We start from the raw sequence: 19,280 nt of genomic DNA, 5'->3' as shown, positions 1-19,280 counted from the left end.
AGAACTCAATCTACAAAAACACTTTCTATAAATTCCTATTACATTTGAAGGCTCATATTTACCTAGAGTTTGGTTCATGCAACAATAAACTCATGAATGGTGCCTAGTTGTTACAGATGAGTAATGCTTTACTGGAGTTAGCTCCAAAGTCTGGTGTTCTTGCAAGTTTCCCGACTGCAGTAAAGACTGCGGATTCCTACTCAGCACTTTGATTGTAACTGCCTTTTGGAAGTGGTATTTCCATTGTGTGATTTCTGCTGCACTCAAAATCTGCAGTTACTGCAGACATCACTAACAGGCCAGCAAAAAACCTCCTCCCTCATCTATTTCTTACTCAACTGCATGTTCAAAAGGTTGACTGGAGACAGCATCCTCGGTCACTGACTGTTCTTTTCCCTAATGATTTTGTTCCCTATGGGCATTTGAATGAATATAATGGCCTGTATCCAAAAATCTCCACAACCTCTTGTGTTTTAGCTGGGATGTATGGGGAGAGATGTGTATTTCATAGTGTGATTCACCCTGGGCAAGTGTTAAGGATAGAATTTAGCTGACAATTTACAAGCATAGTCTGCAAATTATCAGCTAAAATCCAACATTACACGCAACTAGTTAGTAAAAGGAAATTAGTTTCTAAAAACTCATCTGTTGAGTAATTAATCTACTGTGTGGTTTCATCTGCACCATTTGTCAGTGGGATCACATTTTAGTCCATTAGAGACTGTCAGCATTCTTGACAGTTTAGCCCAGTGGGGGAGAATTTCCAACACAGTGATTAGATTTTTATGCTATCAGGTAATTTATAGTCAATTTCTGAAACATTTCTAAGGCAAGGTTTTAGGAATATGATTTTAAAATATAGGAGAAATTTTAGATGACTTTCTGGCAATATGCTAATGGATTCATTTAAATATTAAACATAAAGCTATCCAGATATAATAGGTTCTAAGCAAAGAACAAATAAATATAAATTATCATGATTTCTTGGACTTCCTATTATAATTCTCTGTCCCCTACTATAGAAAACTTCCCTCAAACTAAGCTAGAAACCTAGCAAGGGGCAAGTAATATTAACCTTAATTTTATTTTTACTTAATATTTTATACATTCTAACAATTAAATAAGACTAATTCATAATCCTTTCACCTTCATATATAAGCAACTATTTCAAAATATGACTTAAACTAAAAGCCAAAATGTAGAGCTTTTGCCTCTAGATATGAATTACAATAGCTAAATATCACCATATATCCTCCTTTGTGTTCAGAGCTATTCAAAAAGTGGGTAGTCCTTCATGTCTGTTGGTTGGCTGCATGAAAGAACAAGAGGCATTAAATAGGATATTCTACAACATAAAGTAAACCAGAGCTCTAGGTGTTTTGAGGCACAGTACATAAGATCTCATCCTTGTCTAAGAAAAGAGAACTTTTTGGCCCAGATTTAAAAAAAAAAAGAAGGTGGTTGGAGATATCAAATATGCCTGTTTACTGAGCACCCATGGTGCATCCATAGCACATGGATAGCTGCCTTTCAAAAGTTGTAAGATAATAAATGGGAATCAATACTCAAGCTATGTTCTGGACTCTAAACTACCTGTAAATTACCTGTGGCAATCTTCTACAATCTCATAGATCACTTGATACTAGAGATGTGTGCAAAAGCCTACTACAGATATGTAGGGGAGAGAATGCTGACTAAACCAGCTTCCTGCTAATTAGAGAAGATGCTTCATTTCTGTTTGGCCAGATTTTTTTTTTAATCTGTGAAATGGAGCTATCACTGTTCACAATGCAGGCTTTTGTTGAGATCACCTATTTGTAGAGCTCTGGGATGGCTGGGTAGTGGAGTCGTGGAGAGATGTACAGTTAAAAACTAGTGTCACCCATTTGCCTATTTACCTAAACTGAGGAGGGCTGTGAGCACCAACTTGGATTTGTTCTCGGGCAGCTTCTGGTCTGTAGGAATTGCACCTCACCTAGAAGAGAAAAGCATCCCAATAATTGTTTCCATTTCAATTACACATTTTCTACTGCCTTAACAGTTCCAAATTATACTGAAGAGTAATTTTAGACTCAGTGGATGACAGTTTTAGTAGATCAGATAAAACCTTCATCAGTAGTAACATCTATTACTCCAATCCCCAAAGTAGAAGGTTTTACCGATCGTGAATACTTCCACAATTTGAGTAAGTAGGAAGGTTTCCAGACAAATGCTTTAAATCAAGAGAATAGTGTATATGCCCAAGAATCAACCAATGTATTGATTCAATTAATATAATGTGTAGAATAACCCTTATCAAATTGAACCATACTTATTTGAGTTAATAAAATAAATCAGCACCCATTATTGAGCATGGTCACAAGAAGTTAGTATTTTGCATCCTGGGTGCCTTGCTTGCCTCATTGCAGTTCAGGCCCTGGATAGGAGGACATTGCTCCTGCTCCTGTGAAGTTAGGCAGGCTATGTGACTTGCTCTGACCAACAAAATGTGAGCAGAAGTGATAGGTGTCACTTCTTGGTGCAAGCTTTAAAAACCTGGCAAAAGTTTTAAGAATCTTAAGAACAGTTTAAGATGCCACATTAAGAGCCAGTGCACATTTCCTCATATTTCTTTCCTACTCCTGTGGTGACCATGGAAGCACATGTTGAGATAAAGACTCCACAACCCAGGTCCTTGAGTAGTGACTGTGAGCAGAGCCCCACTGCTGCCCCATGTTGGACATGGAGCATGAACAAGAAAAAAAGAAACTTTCCTTGTGCTGTTTGTTCAGTACCATAACCTACTTAATTCTAATTTGAACTGTGTCTTGAAATAAGATATAGCTTGAAGTAGGAAAAGAAGTAGGAAACAGGAATATGATGGGAGGAATTCCAAATGGAGGAGAAAATGGAAACAAAGACATATCTGAGAGGGGAAAAAAAAAAAGCAAGCCATTCAGCTTAGCTGGACAGGCAGCAATGGGAGAGCAGGGGAGGGCGAGGCCGGGGCTGGAGGTCTCAAGTCCTCAGCAAAAGGCTGAAGTCTTCAAACTATATTTAAACATTGTTTTTGAGCACAGATTTGATTTAAAAATCTACTTTTAAAAGATTTATTGGACATGGGTATAGTAGTAGGAGGAAATCAGTGACTAGTTAGAAGAACATTTATGGGCCCCAGGAAGATTCCCAATAAATGTCCACTAAGTAAGTAGCAGTGAGAACAGAGAGAAGTAGGAGGGGAAGAAGACTATATGAGGGGAGGATGGACAGGTCACTGAACCACAGGAAGCAGGGAAGGTGACACGATGCTATTGCTTTTGATGAAGATAAACCATCAGTCACTGTGGCTCTGAATTTGACTTTGAAGTTTTTGTAATGAGTCCTTCACTTCCTCCGAACTTGGCTAACATGAAGCCGTTTCTCACAATCAATTTGACCTCACTTTTTCTTATGTTATTTCTTCTTATATTCTTACATTATTATACAGCATTGTCTTTGCTTCATATATCATTTAAGAGATTTCTAAAACACACATTTTGGTTCTTACTGTTTTCCTAGTAACTTCTCAGGAGAGAAAATCATTTTACTCCTTTTATAAGTAGACTTATTCCAAAGTACAAAAGGTTGAAAATCTCCTCAATCTGTCAGTATGAAAAGCTCCAAGACAAATTTCTCATAAGTAATACTAAATAGCCTGCCATTTTTCCTTAATCTCTTTAGTTTAAAGTAAATTATATATAGTTTGAAATTTTATTTGGAGACATTTCAAAAGTATGACTGTAATGGTGACAGCAGTTAGTTTACTTCACATACTAAGATGGACCTTAGGTAAGTAAGAATCTAAATAAGAACTGATGGGCCTTGTACTTTGGCCTCTAGAGTAGGGGACAGCAAACGGTTTCTGTAAAAGGACAGACAATAAATATTTTAGGCTTTTCAGTCTTAAAGTTTCTGTTTAACTACTCAACTCTGCCACTGTAGCACAAAAACAGCCACAGACAATATGTAAAGAGCATGGCTGTTTTCCAATAAAACATTATTTACAAAAAAAAGATAGCAGGCCATATTTGGCCCAAGGGTTCTAGTTTGCCAACCCCTGCTGTGACTATATTTGTGTGCTTATTTTAGATACCTGATCCAGTACTGACCCAAAAGGAAGTCTCCTTAATTGAACTGTGTTAATCTTATCCTTTTCAAGAAATTCATCTAAAAACGTCAAGTGTCTTCAATACACCCACCAACTTTTCTGGATGCTACGGAGATAAATAAGAAGTGTAAGAATTCAGAAGATTAGCTACAGAGATAAAACTAAAAGTCTTCACCATTTTGGTAACAATTAAATATTCAACTGCATGGTAATGAAGGTAAGGGCAAAGGAGTTGGAGGTTTTTTGCTTTTTATTTTATTTTTTTAATGAGAAATGGAATCTTTGAGGAAGTTTGTGGAAGATGTGGAGGAGGTAGAATCAGGCATGGATCCTGAACGGTAAAGATGGAAGTGAATAGTCTGAGGAGGAGAAGTAGGAAGGGGACCACTTTATAGGAGGAAAATCAAAAGCAAAACCACAGAGACAACAGTGAGCATGACACTGTGGTGGGGAAGTGAGAACACCTGCCAGGCTCAGGGTGAGTCCAGTGGAGCAATGGGAATTTAGAGCTGGTTAGGAAGAGTTGGATAAGATGGAGGAGAACTTTGAAAAGTGTTTGGCCTTGATGTGGTAGACACGTGGGAGCCACTGCAGTTCCTTCAGCAGGTCAGTAATGAAATAAAAGAGGTATTTCAGTAGCATGTAAGACAGACACTGGTGGAAAGATGCCGAAGGCAGGAAAACATGCCATAAGGCTGTTGGGATAATCCAAAGGAGATGAGATGGAGGCCTAGTCAACAGATGACAAGACAGGGTAACGGGAAGAAAGAGGGGTCAAATCTGAAGAGCATTTAAAAGGATGAAACATCTAGCTGTGGGGACACATGCCAGAAAAATGAGGAGAGATAAATCATATAAGACCTAAGAATCCAGGTTTTATAAGCAAGAAGACCCAAAGACTGAGGGTGGGGGTGTGTTGACAGAAGTGAGATAATTAAAAAGGAAAGTCATTTGTTGCTGACTCTAGCTCTGCTGATATCAGGGTGATACATGATCATTTATTTACTGTTGTCACATCAGCCTTAAGAAATAAAAGACCCCATACAGGTGAGAATCCTTAAACCAGAGTCAACCAAAGAAGACATGGAAAGGAATGAGCTTACTGAGAAATGAATGAAAAGACTTAGGAACAAAAGGTTGTACTGGTGAAAACTTTTGTCTAGTTTTGAGCATATACAAACAGATATGCCCGTTGTGAGGTCACGCATCAGAACTTTCGTCGACCCATCCCAGACTTGTCTGAAAAGAAGGCCTACATATTTGTGACATAAACCAGTGCAATAACCGAATAACAAAGAACAACTGGGGAGAGGGTATAGCTCAATGGTAGAGCACATACTTAGCATGTACAAGGTCCTCGGTTCAATCCCCATTACCTCCATTAAAAAATAAATAAATAAAAAAACCTAATTGCCTCCCTCCCATCCCCCCATAAAAAAGCCAAAAAAAAAAAAAAAAAAACCCTTCAAAAACAAACAAACAACAACAACAAAAAGAACAACTGGCACTTGCTTCATTGGCCAGATACTCAGAACTGTGCCTTATTGAGGGCACGTCTTCTTTGAATTTCTGCTCAGAGAGCCCATTAAACTCACAAGCAAGTGACATGACTCTCCTGGCCTTTGTTGTTGTTTTTAGCTCTAGTCGTCTTCACATGTGCGTCTGGCAGTTGGGAACATAGCCTTGAGGGTCCCCCACAGGTTGAGAGTGGTGGGATAGGTCAGCAAATGAGGCGAAGGAGGAGAAATGCAGGAAAGGGCAGGGCCAATAAAGCCAAGTCACTAGAAATGGTTATAAACAGTATCAAATACATTAAGAAGTCAGGATATATTAAAGAAATAACAAGTGAGTTACCACAGGGTTGGTAACACACTTGATTAAAAAATACCAATAAACCTTGATTCAATCAGTTAACCGATTATGTTCCAAAGAACATTAAGAAGGTGACATTTATCCTGAAAATAAGCAGCAAGGTAAAAATTTCCACTGAAATCAAAGTTGTGCCATTAAACTCTGGTTCTAAACCTTTGATCTAGGGAGCAAGCCAAAGTCTCACATTTCATCTTTGACATTCCTTCCTTGGTCTTACTCACTTGAGCGTAACTCAGGAAGAAGAGCTGGTTGTTGGTGAATTCGATGCCGGGTAGGAGAGGCTCTTCAACTCCTTGCCTCTTGTCATTTATCCATTTCCTATAAGCCTGGTAAGAGAAGAATAGACGATCCTCTGGCAATAATAATGGCTTTTCTCTTTTCTCATCCATTGCAGAGATATTAAATATATCCTCCCCCATGTGCAAAATGCATACTGTCACATTTTCCTTTAAGAAAACAAACACCTGGAAATGCAAGTCAACGCTGTATTGCTTAACATGGAGGCAGGTTCACTTGCAAAAAGACCTTTCAGTCAACAGATAGCAAAGCAGCTGGCCAAAGTGGTCACATGTTAAATAACTCCCCCTCCCCTCAAAAAGTTGTTCTTTCTATGCCTGCCAGGGAACAGACAAATTTAACACAATGGCAAGCCCTATGGAAATAAATTCGGGGGCCAATCTGTTGACAACTTTTTATTTTGCCAAGTAAGAGGGAAAACTGTGATGTTCGATCATAATCATTTTATAAAATAAAGTGTATTTTAGGTAGAATAGAGGAAGATAACCTGAGGATAACAGCTTAGTCTTCATATTGAATGCACCTAGCTTTATGAAAATCTTTCTCAATCATCCTTATACGTCTTGCTTAAGCATGGACCACTGGATGATGAAAACATTATTATGGACTCTTACCTGGCCCACTGTATGAGAACTACTTGCCTCTGGCCATAATTAAGAAGTTTGATATTTTAAGAGAAAATTATACAGAGGGCTATAGAGAGTGTACTCAAAGAAACTCCTATAAACCTAGCCCCAAGGGGATTCTGTAGCATGTTTTAATGTTATTGTGAATGTATCTTCTGAAAACTATCTTTTAAATACATGATTCCTAATAACAAATATTATTCCTTCGGGTGACTTTACACCCCAAAAAGAAAAAAGGGAGAAATGCAGCCGTATTCATATAATAGACTATAATAGAGTCAATGGGGAAGTATAAATCAATTTACAGAAATTCACAGTTTACAGAAATCTAACTCCTCAAGAAAATGTCTGTGGTGTAAACTGAGGAGCACTCATATGGTATTTTATAGTTTAATTTTTAAAATCACAGCAAATGTTGCAGCGCATACCCTAAAAGCTTGCCGCAGACCTCCATTATCGGCAATATTTTCTCCCAGAGTCCTCTTCCCCTTCACCTAACAAAAAGAAAAAGATAAAAAAAAGTGTTTCACAGCCAACTATCATTCAGCAAGAGGCATAAATATGATAGCAAGAAAAAAAGCCATATTTTAAAGAGGAAATTGCATTCAATAAATCAGAGGTAATCATAGAATATACTGTGAGATGGCAAACTAACCCCAGAAAGGTGCTCCTGAATATCATTTCTATTTTATTATGCTACACATTTCCTTCTCACCCACTTCTCTATTCTCACCAATTTAGCCAACTCTAACAAAATGTTAACAGTATTCTGAGTGACTCTGGTTTAATGAGGAAAACATAGAAATGTCAACATACAGATTACTTTCTCTAATTAACTCACATAATTTGAGTATTCTTTTCAGTAGGCTTGTGTTTCCCAAAATCTACCACCCACACTGGACCAAAGTTTTAAGACCAACTATTACCATTTTACCTTCAGCAATTTCCATGAAATATTAAAGAGAGGTCCTCATGGGGAATCAAAATCAAATAGAAGTAGTGCAGACCACAAGGTCAAGGTCTGCAGTATGTGTGACAAAGAGCCAAGTATGAAGAAATTCTTCCAAACATCTGAAGATTGTTTCTTAAACCCTTAAATAGGCGAGGACAAAAATATTCTAAACCAAAATGGCCCAGAAGCCAAAATCCAACCTGCTGCTTGTTTTTGTACAGGCTGCAAGGTAAGACTAGATTTTATATTTTTCAATGGTTGCGGATAAAACATAAAGAAGTGTTAACATCTTGTGGCATGTGAAAATTATATGAAGTTCAAATTTCAGTGTCCATAATTCAAGATTTATTGGAACACAGGCACGTTAATTCAAGTGCATGTTGTCAGCGGCTGTTTTCCCACTACGGTGGCAGGGCTGAGCAGCTGGAACAGAGACTTTACAGCCCACAAAACCTAAATTATTTACTATCTGGCCCTTTACAGAAAAAGTCTGCCAACCCCTGCACTGGAGACAATATAATGTTCTATAATAATAAAGATGTCTATGTCCCAATCCCTGGAACCTGTGGAAATATCACCATACGTGGCAAAAGGGACTTTTAAACTATGATTAAATTAAGAATCTTGAAATGCAGACATTAGCCAACATTATCCAAGTGAGTCTAATGTAATTACAAGGGTCTGTATAAATAGAGGGAAAGAAAGCCAGGAGAGTGAATGTGTCAGTGATGCAATGTGAGGCAACCCAACTGGTCATGGCTGGCTTTGAAGAAAGAAGGGGCCAGGAGTCAAGGAATGTGGGTAGCCTCTAAAAGCTGTAAAAATAAAAGACAAGGAAACAGAGTCCCCCCTCTAGAGTAGCTAGGAAGGGAAACAGTCCTGCTGACACCTTGATTTTAGCCCACTGATACCTGAAATATAGAACTGTAAAATAATAAATTTGTATTGTTTCAAGTTTGTAGTGATTTGTTATAGCAGCAAAAGCAAACCAATACACACTGTTCTAAACTTTCAACCCATGGATCCTACCAATCCTTCATTCTCAAGCTAGCCCAAACACCCCAGGTACCAAGCAATACCAATGAATAAAAACAGTCTTCAAAAACATTAACCTCCGTAATCACCCAGGATCCTCCCAGCTTTGGTCCCTAAAAGTTACCACTCTGGCTTTACACACATTCTTTCTTCTACTACAATCCTAGAGGTAAGTACTATTATCACCATCCTTACTTAACAAATGAGGAATCTAAAACACAGAGTATGTGTTGCAGATGTCACTGGTGCTGTACCAGATCCCGTTTTCTACCAGGACTGTGCACCCATTCCTGCACCTCTCCTGCTTCCAGAAGATTAGGCTTAGCTTAGGGGACTCCTCTCACCTGGAGACTACTGGGAGGTGATACGCCACCTCTCAGTAACTGGCTGATGTGCAGTCAGAATAGCTCAGCCCCTTATTTCAGGCTGAATAATTTCTGTGGTGCAATTGATGCTCCAGAATCCTCTGTGGGATCAGACTGAGGCTAAACTTCTGAAACCAATTATGTTTTCCTCACCACCTTACAGGTTTCTCCTGAAACTACTTGTGCAATAAATCATTTATCTAAGAAACCCTTTTTGAGCTCTGCTTCTAATGGACTTGACCTAAGAGTAATTAAGTGAATTGCCCACATTTCACAGGGATTCAAACCCAAGCAGTCTCTCTTCAGAGCCTCTGCTTCATAATACGCTACCTTCTCAAGTCTTACCTCCTCTTGACTCGAGTACTTCTGTTTATAAACACTCATGCCCATATGTAATCTTCTTTGTTCCTCTAAGTCTTATCTAAATTAGAAGTTCAGGGAATAGCCTCACCCCTGTGAGGCTCCTCCCACTGTGGACCACCTCAGTAGACTATACAGCCCTAGTTCTGCCTCTCAGGACTCAACAGCTGCTAACAGTTTGCTCCTGGAGTGCTCCATCAGAGCTCCCCCTAGTTCAGAGCAGAGGATTCAGGCACAGAGGACTGGCCTCCACGAATGGAGCCATAAAAATAAAGCATGGCCCTTCATATCCACAATGGAAGCCACCCCTTCTCCTCAGAGAATGAGACTGAAGCTGTTTTCTGGCGGCTGAGTGGATTTATGCTGAGACAGGCATGTCCTTTCTATCGTCCTTGTTGCAAAGGTACACATTTGTCAGAATTCAGTTTCAGTCTCTGACACTTTGACCAAAATGGATGTTGTAGAATAGTCCCCTCAACACATCACCCAGGTATAAAATGAACTGAATATATGAGAACAAGAGCATGATATGGGGGGAAGAGTAGGGATTTTGGAGTCATATCAATCTAAACTCTAATGTAGATTCTACCATGGGTTTTAATCTCTTTGAGCCTCAGTTTCCTCATGTGTGAAACAGGCTGGTAATATGTACACCTCTCAGAACCAGTATGAGAATTGTTTGTTTCAATTAAGTGTAAAGTGCAACTCCCATGGCTGCATATAATAATCACCAGGAAAAATGCATTCCCTTCCTCCAAGAAAACTGCTCTTCTACTGTTTTTTTCTTTTTTTCACCCCCTACTGTTTTGTTCTCCCCTGGGATGGCATGCCTATGAGTATGTGATGAAGTATTAGGAATATTAACTACAATTTATGGAGCACTTACTGCATATAAAGCATCATGCTGGTGATTTACATTATCTCAGTCATTTAATTCTTACAAGTTAGTGAGCTCAGAAATAGTTACCCATTTCATAGATGAAGACTCTGAGATGCAGGAATGTTAAGGAACTTGTCCAAGTTCAAAAAAACTTGCCACCTGCAATTGGCCGAACCGAATTTTGGACCTGTGTCTGACTCTACAACCCCTCCCCATGCTTTTCTTGAAGCAACATATATTCTAGATGGATTTTCACAATGTGATAACCCCTGAAATGAAAACAGATACACAGAAGGGCCCATTTTAGCTCTTCCCATGACACAGTAGTAGATATTTTTAAAAATATGGGCAGAGAAATATGGGCTTTCCAGGACACTGATGAAGGAGCCAGAAGTACCCTTCAAGGATACAGACTTTGGTTTCTCCTCCTGGATAAGGAGTGGTCTCCCTTGTGCTGTGTATGATTTAAGAACCAGGAGAACCGACTCAGTGTTTATAAACATTCTCTTTAAAAGCACATGGATTTTTACCTGAATTCTGGAATGCTGAAATAAACCCTACTATGATAGACTTGAGGCAGGTGAATGTATAGCTCAGTGGTGGACTGCATGCTTAGCATGCACGAAGTCCTGGGTTCAATCCCCAGTACCTCCATCTAAATAAATAAATAAGTAAGTAAAAAACCTACTTACCTCCCCTACCCCACCCCACCAAAAATGGACTTGAGGCACAGCAACGTTTCGGGTGCCTTCCCAGCACCAGTAAGTTATCAGGATGGAGTACATGCCTGGCTAAAGGACCAAGAGGCTCTGGGAAAACCACATGAAGGTATACTGGTCTACTCCAGTTCTTTGTGGTGCCCTGCTTCTCTTACGTGCTGTGCCCTGAAATTTATCCCAGTTTATATGAGATTCTACCATTTGACAAACATCTAATTCAGTAAGGAAAAAATGCCTTGTAATCATGACTAAAGTGATGCTGGATCAACTGACTATCCTCTTGGAAGAAAATAAAAGTGAACTCTCATATTAAACTCCACAGCCAAATAAGTTTCACATGCATGAATATTTAAATGCAAAATAACCAAACAACAAAAACCTTCCCAGAAAAGCTAGGAGACTACATATATGATAGAGAATGGAAATGCAGAAACTTTTTTTTTAAAGAGATAGGTATCTTTGACCACATGGAAATATTTAAATTTTGTATGTCAAAAGATACCATATACAAAGTCTAAAGGATGAGAAATATATTGGGGGGAAAATACTATAATGTGAATAACAGACAAAATTATAACATCTATAGTATTTTTTAAAGTTCTCATAAATTGACAAGAAAATAACTCAATACATAAATGCTCTTTCATACATCACTGGTGGGAATATGAAATATTACAACTTGTTAGTGACAGTAGGAATCTATCGTACAGGGGAAAAAAAGAATATGTACATAATAAGAGTGTTCGGTCCAGCAGCATTTATTGTGAAGAAATAATTGGAGACAGAGCATAGCCCCTCAACAAGAGGGTAGATGAATATGTTACAGGACACTCACACTTTTTTTCAGTGGACTTTTAGGCAGCCACTGAAGACAATGAAACAAGGTGTGGGGGTGTGTGTGTATCTCTATGTGAGCATGGGGAAAAGTGTATCAGGGTTACTGAGAGGGATTATAGGTAGGGACGTTAATAGCGATGAGAGGGAAAGGGGAAGGAGATGAAGGTAAAGACAAAAAAGAAAGGAACAACATTTCACACAACAAGCAAGTATATAATTGTATTTGTGCCTTTATAAAAATGTATATATGTATATATACTAGAAAAGCAACATTTTAAAAGTCATTACTTTTGTTCAAACTTCTCTAAGAACTCTTAACCAATTCAGAGTCATTAGTTCAAATTAGTGAGTTTTTATTTCAATTAATTAAACCTAAGCAGCAGTCTGGAAGGAAATCTTTTTAATGATATGGAGATTTGTAAGAATTTTACTGCTTATCTTTGCTACAGAATTTTCTACATTAGTCTAAATCTAGGAGAACAGACTAAAGTTTAGGCCTGTGATTCCCAAACTTCAGCTTATATCAGAATCATCTGAGGGCTCATGGAACGACAGACTGCCAGACTACCTGGCCCCACCCCCTGAGATTCTGAGTCAGTAGGTCTGGAGTAAGTAAGACTAAAGAATCTGCATTTCTAACAAGTCCCCTAGGGAGGCTGATGCTGTTGGCCTGGGAACCACATGTTGAGAACCAATGGTCTAAAGCAAGCTCAGGTCCACATGAAGAAAGATGACTCACAAGATGCCCCCTTTACCATACTTGTACTCACATTTAAGCCAGCTTTCTTCCAATAATAGTTGCTATACTGGGTAATCATGCACTTTGTTTTTTCCTTAAACTTTTCTTCTGAGTCAACAGACCACCAAGGATCCAGGTTTCCATTTTTATCATATTTTCTACCTGGTAACAAGGAAAGTTAAAAGATAATTCGTATTAGTTGTGGAAACAAATTAATTGCTTCCTCTTTCCTTTGACAAGCTCTCTTCGACAAGCCTTGCAAAAGCAGTCCCAGCAGCAGGGACCAGGCCTGGAAGGAGCTCAGCCTTCTCTCCCGTGTCACAGGTTAACTGCAAAAAGTGAGGAAAGAAGAAAGAGGTCTGAGGAAGTTCTTTCCTTCTAAGCACCAAAGAAGATTTTAGAAATAAGATTTATCAATTTATGGCATGTACCATTCTTAACCAATCTTGGATCCTTTTTTCTCACCTGCCCTGATCCAAAATGTTCTCTAACTATGAATGAAATGGCCTCATTCAGAAAGTCCATGGAGCAAGTCAGAGCGCCACTACCACTGAAATTCCAAACACCCAGAGGAACAGCCCCGGTGAGTCACTCGCACCCTGTGACCACAGCCCCTGACTCAGCCCTAAAGGAACGTGTTTCCTCCAAGTTGCCAGGAGCCAAGAGACACATAAAACCTCTCTTATGAATCACTCCACAGCCACTAGTGTAGATGGAAGGCCCAGATGTCCTGCTTTGACAAGGAAGGTTGCTTTAAAAAGAGAACTTGGAACACGAATGGAAATCTCCAAAACACAATGGGAAAAAAGACTAGTCACACATGCTTTTTGCTATGGGCTCTCTCTTCATTTCCTCTACATCCTTCCAAAAAAAGGTTTGGGTGTATCTGGTGTATAGACCATCTTCTATACTCAAGGTCACTATAGGTTTAAATTTAATTATGCAGAGAGCTATTCATTGGGCTTAGAAAAAAGTCCCCGAAGCAAAGGTGTTAAGTGAAACAATCCAACACTCTTCAGAAAAGCTGGATGCCACCCACCCTCCCCGAGAGCGCACAGAGTCACTGTTCTCTACCCACTAACCAATCATTGAACAGTTACTACTGGCCATGTACTTATATGTGTAATGCAGTGTTCTAAGTATTGGTTACAGAATGAAATGCCATCTTCAGATTCTGTCCTTCAAGAGAGAATCCAGAAGCCTTCCAAAAGATTCTGAGGGAAAACTAAACTTAAATTTCCCAGGAAAAAAGCCCCAGAACCAAGAGACCACTACCGGCTTTTGTTTTGTAGCTAAGACTCTCCTCTCAGATAATACAAACATGCAAAGACAGAAAGTATAGCTCTGGGGATTCAGGTGACTACAAGGCAGCTACATTTCAAGCTGGGACAGGAGACCAGGGGAGCAAAAATCCTAGATGATTAAGGAAAGGCTTGTGTGAGTACAGGAAGAATCACTCAGAAGGAGAGGAACCAAAAGAGTCTCTGGTCGTGTTGTAGGCATCCAGGAAAGGATGCTGGAGACATCACAGACATGAAAGAAAAAGGTCCCTCTAGACAACGTTGCCTTGGGCCAAGGGGTTCATTGAGTCTGCCTGTAAGTCACTTTGTGGATGTGGATGTGATTGTAATTTGCTGCTAATTCATAAGTCTCAGAGATTTCATGTAGCTTTCCAATGATACTCAAGAGTTAAAGGAAAAAGGAGTGTTGATTAAAAATGATGACTCTACCATATGATCCAACAATTCCACTCCTGCGCATACAACCGGAGAAAATTTTAACTGGAAAAGACACATGCACCCCAATCTTCATAGCAGCACTGTTTACAATAGCCAAGACATGGAAGCAACCTAAATGTCCATCGACAGATGACTGATAAAGAAGATGGGGTATGGGGGGAGGGTATAGCTAAGTGGTAGAGGACATGCCTAACATGCACAAGGTCCTGGGTTCAATCCCTCCATTAAAATAACTAAATCAATGAATAAACCTAATTACCTGCCCCCACAAAAACGAAGCCATAATAAGAAGATGGGGTATATATACACAATGGAATACTACTCAGTCATAAAAAAGAATGACATAATGCCATTTCCAGCAACAGGATGGACTTAGGGATTATCATACTAAGTGAAGGAAGTCAGCCAGAGAAAGACAAATATCCTATGACATCATTTATATGTGGAATCCAAACAAACAATGCAAATGAATTTATTTACAAACCAGAAAGAGACTCACAGGCATAGAAAACAAATTTATGGTTACCAAAGGGGAAAGGCAGGGGGAGGGATAAATTAGGGGTTTGGGATTATCAGTTATTTACCACCATATATAAAATAGATAAACAACAAGGTCTTAATGTATAGCACAGGGAACTACATTCAATATCCTGTAATAACCTATGATGAAAAAGAATTTTAAAAGAATATATATATGTATAACTGAATCACTATACTGTACACCAGTGTTGTAACACAACGTTGTAAATCAACTAAACTCCATCAACAACAACAAAAAATGATGATTCTCAAAGGGCAATCATTTCTTTAGTTTATGCCATATTCTGCTCTTTCCTTTTGCTTAAATGTCATCAGGATACATAGCATATTCTATATTATACATCACTAGGAAAGCATAGCATTTCTTAAAAAATTCTGAATATATGCCAGCATAGAGAAAAACAGAGATTAAGCATTGCATAATTCTTGAAATGGTATAAAGGAACCAGTCAGCCAAGTCACAGACTCCTAACTCGCTGAGTCCTAACTTGGCAGCATGTATAATCATCTTCAGAGAAGAGCTCACACCTCCAGGCAGAGCATCTCAAAGTGGTGAATAAATAAGTGAAAGGAAGGGAAGCTATAAAGCAAATCCTATAACTACTGGTGAAGCTAGAGCAATCCGGATCTAAACGCGAAGCTAATTTCATTGAAATTACAAGGTCTTTTTTTCATTCTGCCCCATCACCGACGGGAGCAACTATTTATTTATTGCAAGCTATCACAGCAAGACATGGAGGAAAGCTTTCAATCAGCAATTATATGGCTTTGGATAATCTTCAATCTATGATGTTGCCACTATGCAAAGATAATAGCAACAATTAACATCCATATCGTCAACATGACCATAAAAGCATCAGCTTATACAATGAACCAATACTTACCATTATTATCAAATCCATGTGTAAATTCATGTCCAACAATTACTCCTATAGCGCCATAACTCAGAGATCTATGGCATAAATATATAATTGGGAGAAAATTACAAGCATGAACCTCAGAGCATAATCCTTTAATTTTTTGCAATGAAAAGTCAAGATATTGTTTTCTAGTAACCACGGTAATTAATAATCTACTAACCACAACCATGAAATTGTAAAGAAGTAAACAAATCTTTCTCACTGAAATAGACAAAGAAAATATAACTTCTAACATTGTCGTTGTGACCATGTATGAACCGTAGTTCCAACCCTCTGAAATTAGGGATGTGAAAGAGATGGTTTCTAAAGTCCCTTCCAGCCCTAAGGCTTCTATGGTTCTACATCCACCCTAGCTGCAGTTTATAAACACCCCGAGCAGCAGTGGGGTTTGAAAAGATCCTGTCAGCAAACATACCATTTATTTTTTATCTGAGAACCTGCTGAAAAATCACTATAGACTTAGACGTTAAATTGTTTTCCAAATGTAGTCATAAAACAGGAATAGAGCAGAGATTAAAAGGGATCACTCTGCTTTCAAAGGCAGTCACGTTCCTCTGCTTCTATGACAAATTCACAACTGAACAGCCAAGACTGTGAAGCCTTAACTAGGTTTGGAAAAATCATTATCTTATTTCTCTTCACCTCTGAAGAAGCATGTGGTCGATTACCTACAAAGGTGACCAACGACAACTCCACCCACCCTGAACACATGTGCCCCTCCTCCCACCAAGGGGCAATCTATTTCCTTCTCCTTGAATCTGGACAAGCCTTGGGGCTTGCTGTGACCAACAGAATGCAGTGGAAGGGCCAGGTGTGACTTCTGGGCTAAGGCCTTGTAGCTTCCTTTTTTTTTTTTTTCACCCCTGTGGAAGGCAGCTGCAATGCAAAAAAGTGGGAGTAATGAGCTAGAGAGAGAAGCCAAGTGAAGCAAGTGACAGATGCCAAAAGTTGAAAGACTCTAAAGGAAGAGAGGTCCAGCTAGGCCCCAGCCATTCAAGCCAGCCCAACTAGGGCACCAGACAGGTGCGTGAAGTCATCTTAGGTCCTATGGCCTTAGTTGAGCTGCCCCAACCAATGCCACATGGAGCAGACAGAGATAAGCTATCTCGACTGAGTCCTGCCCAAACTGCAGAATCATGAGCCAACAGTGGTGGTGCTTTGTTACACAGCAATAGATAACCGAAACAGAACACGTGAGTCACGTATGAGGAAATCAATAAGGGGGCTTCCATACATGTGTGTCTGGGATCTTCTCTCTCAACTAAAAGTTCCCTGAAGGCCAAACCCCTACCTACTTGATTGCAGCTAAATTCTCTGTACCTGGTACACAGTAAAAAAGTAACAATGATTTAACTAATTGATTAATTAACTTTATCATTTCATGCAAGTGATAGATCAATATGTAACTGATTTTAGTCATTTAACGTGTGCATGAGGATTGCAAACAACTTAAAATCCTCGTTACAAGGATTCTTCCTTGTATTTGTAATTATGCTAAAAATATTTCGCAGTTGGTTCCTGACATACAATGTCAAAGTCACCCAGGAAACAGACAGGACCTGTAAGTGGAAGGAATGAAAATTTTTACAGCAGTATGTTATTACAGGACATAATGATCCTTAACATGCTAATTGTTTGTCTCAACTATACCCAAGGAAGTGCTGTAAGATTTAATTTTTCCCCTTGGTGGCAATTCTTTCCTTTGTTATTTCTTTCCTGCAAGGTAATTTACATTTGAAAAAATGCTTTCCTACTGTTTTTCCATCATTGCAAACCTTCATTAAAGAAGTAAGAGTAAAATTATGCATTTCAATCATAGAGCTATCATAGCAGTGTGGGACAAACTTGTAATTTTACATAGTGCTAATTTTTGCAGCAGTAGCTATCACTATGCAGCCTGTAACATTTCGTTTTTCCAGGACTCTCAGCTCTGAGAACAGTACATGGTCCTCTGAAAGCCTTGGTCAATGCTGTTGACTGGATGAATTGAAGGGATGAATAACAGAAGCTTATAGGAACTGCTCTGCAATAAATGTCCCTTCAGAGGGACTGCTCCAATGGGCTTCCTATCTGCAAATGGTAACAGAGAATTCAGAAAATGATTGAATCACTGCAAGTTCCAATTCTCAGTTACATAATCACAATCCTTTGGACAAGAGACAAAGAAAAAGTAATTTTAGATGACTAAGCCTGACAGTGATAATGTTTCATAATACTAAATTCACATCTTCCATTTTATCAATGGGCATGATTTAAATTAGCATGGCATAAAAATAAGTAAATAAACTCAATTGCCTTTTAAAACGTGACTGGCTGGCCGGAAACAAGAAGACTCCTGCAGAGAAAATCTAGCTTTCCAAAAATAAAATGGGGAAGATGACAATTCTTCCACCTACTCAGTTTCTCTTTTGTTCTTACTACTCGATGAGTTTAACACATGCACAGGATCTGCTGTCAACAGGGAAACAATGGTACTGCTGTCTGGAGTGACCATGATCTCACGCTGTCATCAAGTAAAGGCTACTCTATGCCTGAAATGGAAATTCACAAAAGTCTCAGAGCTGCAAGCAGCTTTAAGGTCATCTAGCTCAAGCCCATGCCTCTGCTACAAAAGCCCATTCAAATGGTCGTAAGATTCTCCTTGGGCATTTCCAGTACCCCGTCTGAGGTGGCCCATTCCCTCTTCTCAGTTCTAAATAAAACAGCACTCGCTAATGTTGATCTAGAATTTCTTTCTTATTGATTCCTCAAGTGTAGTGGTCTAAAGTGTTCTAGCTGGACACCCGCTGAACCACTTTCCAAATACAGTAAATCATACCACCACCTTAACTTTCCTTCAAAAATGTTAAAAGACAGTTATGAGGTTCTCCCTCAAGTGTTCTCGAGTTCTTTCAACTCTTTTTCTTCAGTCATGAATTCCAGACCAGCATTTCCCAAAACATAGAGAAAGGGGGAGTTTAGGAATCTCTGGGTTAAACACATTTTAGATAGGTTTTTCTTGCAGAAATTCTTGGGAATTTTTATGCTGCTAAGTATTGTGGTTCTCCAGAACAAAGGGAAGGGGAGGATGACACTTTGGGATATGCTGTCTTAGGCCACTTACAATCCTGAGTCTTTACTCAGGAAACAATTCAGCTTGTTGATGTCCCCACAATTAGACCCAACACTCACGGGAGGGCTAAGCGGACCAGTGTGAGCAGAAAGGATACCCACTTGTTGGTTCTGGAGGATATCCATCCAGAATAGATGGATGTATGGGAACCTATCTCACTA

At 39.1% G+C, this 19,280-nt stretch overlaps 1 protein-coding gene across 2 annotated transcripts in view; it reads right to left on the bottom strand.

Moving 5' to 3' along the window:
- The window catches only part of PHEX (phosphate regulating endopeptidase X-linked), a 171,837-nt gene that overhangs the window by 3,979 nt on the left and 148,578 nt on the right, over positions 1 to 19,280 (bottom strand). For both annotated transcript variants that reach the window (XM_074359209.1, XM_010970301.2), the window contains 5 exons: positions 15,972 to 16,039; positions 12,840 to 12,970; positions 7,350 to 7,415; positions 6,220 to 6,324; positions 1,899 to 1,975 (listed from right to left, as the gene is read on the bottom strand). In XM_074359209.1, coding sequence (XP_074215310.1) covers positions 1,899 to 1,975; positions 6,220 to 6,324; positions 7,350 to 7,415; positions 12,840 to 12,970; positions 15,972 to 16,039 — 447 coding nt within the window. The remainder of the gene's footprint in view (positions 1 to 1,898; positions 1,976 to 6,219; positions 6,325 to 7,349; positions 7,416 to 12,839; positions 12,971 to 15,971; positions 16,040 to 19,280) is intronic.

Source organism: Camelus bactrianus, chromosome X (genome assembly GCF_048773025.1).
Source record: "Camelus bactrianus isolate YW-2024 breed Bactrian camel chromosome X, ASM4877302v1, whole genome shotgun sequence".
Lineage (NCBI taxonomy): Eukaryota > Metazoa > Chordata > Mammalia > Artiodactyla > Camelidae > Camelus > Camelus bactrianus.
This window is presented reverse-complemented; position numbering and strand designations above follow the sequence as displayed.